This window comes from Lactuca serriola, chromosome 9, assembly GCF_051521515.1.
Source record: "Lactuca serriola cultivar US96UC23 chromosome 9, Lser_US96UC23_V15, whole genome shotgun sequence".
NCBI lineage: Eukaryota > Viridiplantae > Streptophyta > Magnoliopsida > Asterales > Asteraceae > Lactuca > Lactuca serriola.
The window spans coordinates 13,315,350-13,317,718 of record NC_136416.1 but is presented as its reverse complement, the minus strand read 5'-3'; the positions used below and the strand labels follow the sequence as shown (position 1 = coordinate 13,317,718).

General features: G+C 37.9%; 1 protein-coding gene across 1 annotated transcript; it reads right to left on the bottom strand.

Moving 5' to 3' along the window:
- Positions 1-340: 340 nt before the first annotated feature.
- LOC145074006 (acidic endochitinase SE2-like) lies at positions 341-1,355 on the bottom strand. Its single transcript, XM_079020452.1, has one exon. The coding sequence runs from the start codon at positions 1,337-1,339 to the stop codon at positions 431-433; it is 909 nt and encodes a 302-aa protein (XP_078876578.1). The 5' UTR covers positions 1,340-1,355; the 3' UTR covers positions 341-430.
- Between the last annotated feature and the right edge of the window lie 1,014 nt (positions 1,356-2,369).

Here is a 2,369-nt window from a genome sequence, read left to right as displayed (position 1 = left end):
TGTTCAAAGGGCATGCAACGTCCAAAATCATAAGGGTTGCCTATTTTTACGTAACATATAATAATAACCTATTAAATATGTAAAGTAAAAATATATAGGTAAGTCTCATGATCTGATTTTTGACGTTTTCTGTGTTATTTCATGTTTTTTTTATAGATAGTTTCCTTTATTTTACATGTTTTAGTCATCAACATAAAAGAAAATTAATCACGACATTCGATATTGTACTTATGCATCAATTACAAGCATATACCATGTGATCGTCCATATATATATATATATATATATATATATATATATATATATATATATATATATATCCCAGAAGATATATATATATATATGAACTTATTCATCATATATTATAATTTGACGTCCCGAACACATAAATCAATATATGAATATATATGCATGCATGGGATATCATGCATCAAACACTGTTTTTGATAGCTGCACTGTATCCAGTTTGTTGATCATAGAAGGTGTCCCACAGCATTACCCCGGCATACTTGGGAGAAGTCTTGATGAATGGAAGAACAGTAGAAGTAAGAACATCCGGTGGAATGTAGCCACTGCGGGCAGCTCCGGGAGCTGCGGGCAGACCCAAGAAAATATGAGTGGAGTTGACCAGCTGAGTAGTCCAGCGGTTCCATGCAGCTAATAAAGCAACAGCATTCGCTCCATACTCGCACTGCCGGTTGTTATAAAAACGCACCCACACGTAGTCGAACAGCCCAGCACCACCAAGATGAGCGTCATCAGCTGGGAATAGGCACGGGACTGCAGCAGATAAGTAGAGCTTTTTCTGCAGCTGGGATGATGAGCTGTGCACCTTTAAAGAGGTAGCTACGTCAGCCCAAAACTGGCCTCCTGATCCGGCCTCCATGTCAAAATTGATTCCGTCAAAAACAACGTCACCAAACGGCCGGGAATTGGACTGGCCACCGAGAAAGGTGTTCCATATGTACTCGGAAAATTGTTGTGCACCTTGAGAGACAGAGTAGCTACCGTCTAAAGAAAGAAACACCTTCACACCTTGGCTCTGGCATGCTCGTATGTCAGGGATTACGCCGGAGCAACTGGAGGTACTGGAAGCAGCAGAATCACGGTGATCAGTGCCGGCTAGGTTTTGAAGTGATGTAGTTTGGACGTTGGAGGCGGGAATATCGACTCGGACGACAGCAACTGAGAAGACGTAGACAAACAGCCCTTCGTTGTTGATTCCGATGGATATGTCGTTGGGGTTGGATTGTGAGCGTACTGTAAAGAAAAAGAATGCAAGATTAATGCAGATAAGGAGTAGAAGTGCATGTGCATGCTTGGAATTAATGGAAACCATGTTTTCAGATTTAGTACTACTGTTGTTGTAAGTTGTTTGCTGCTGGAGAAGGGTTGCCTTATTTATAAGCAAGCAAGGAGTTTTTGACCAACTAAGGCCATCTCCAATCCATTAAACTCATGAAGAGTTGTATGGATTGCCTAATAGGAAAGAGAACATACACATTCAATTTAATTATTAAAAAAATCATTACTTTTCATTACAATTCTATTACACCATTCAATGACCATTAAACTCTACACTCTCTCTCTTCTATATTATATTCACATTTAATCTATTAAACCCTCATATAATTCCCATTGTGGATGGCCTAAGTGTCTTTTAAAAACTTATTTAACAGATGGGTATACTTTTAAATTTATTTAGCATATAGGTTTGTTTATTATTTTATATTATTTTTTAAAATGATGCTCTTTTCTTTTGCCTTCTTTCATACAACCATAGAGTAAAACTTTTTATCACTACAAGGAAAAAAGTCATTACCGGGACAAAAGTCGTCGGTAATACTAATAGCGGCGACGCGTCGCCGGTACTGACTCGCCGCTATTGCCTCGTCGCTATTGATCAGTTTGTCGCCGCTAATGATAATAGTCACCGCTATTGATATGTCGCCGCTAATGATCATTGTCGCCGCTAATAAGCCCGTCGCCGGTAATGACATATGTCGCCGGTAAAAGCGTCGCCGATAATTTTTTTTCATTTTTTTTTAAATAATGATTTTCGTTGCCGGTGATAATATCGCAGGTAAAAGTGTCACCGGTAATAACAATATTCGATTAAATATCAAAACCAATAGTGTCGACGCTAATTACAAAACAAACATCATATTAAATATCAAACATAATAGTGTCAATGCAAATTACAAACAAACATCCAAAATACAATTAAATATCAAAAGTCATAATATCCGAGTAGCAAAACAACAAAATTTTTACAATCTACCAAGTAGCAAAACGAGACAACATATGCAAATAAAACCCATTCTTACATACCCTCATCGCCGTTCCCATCGTTTCCTTGATTATTTTGG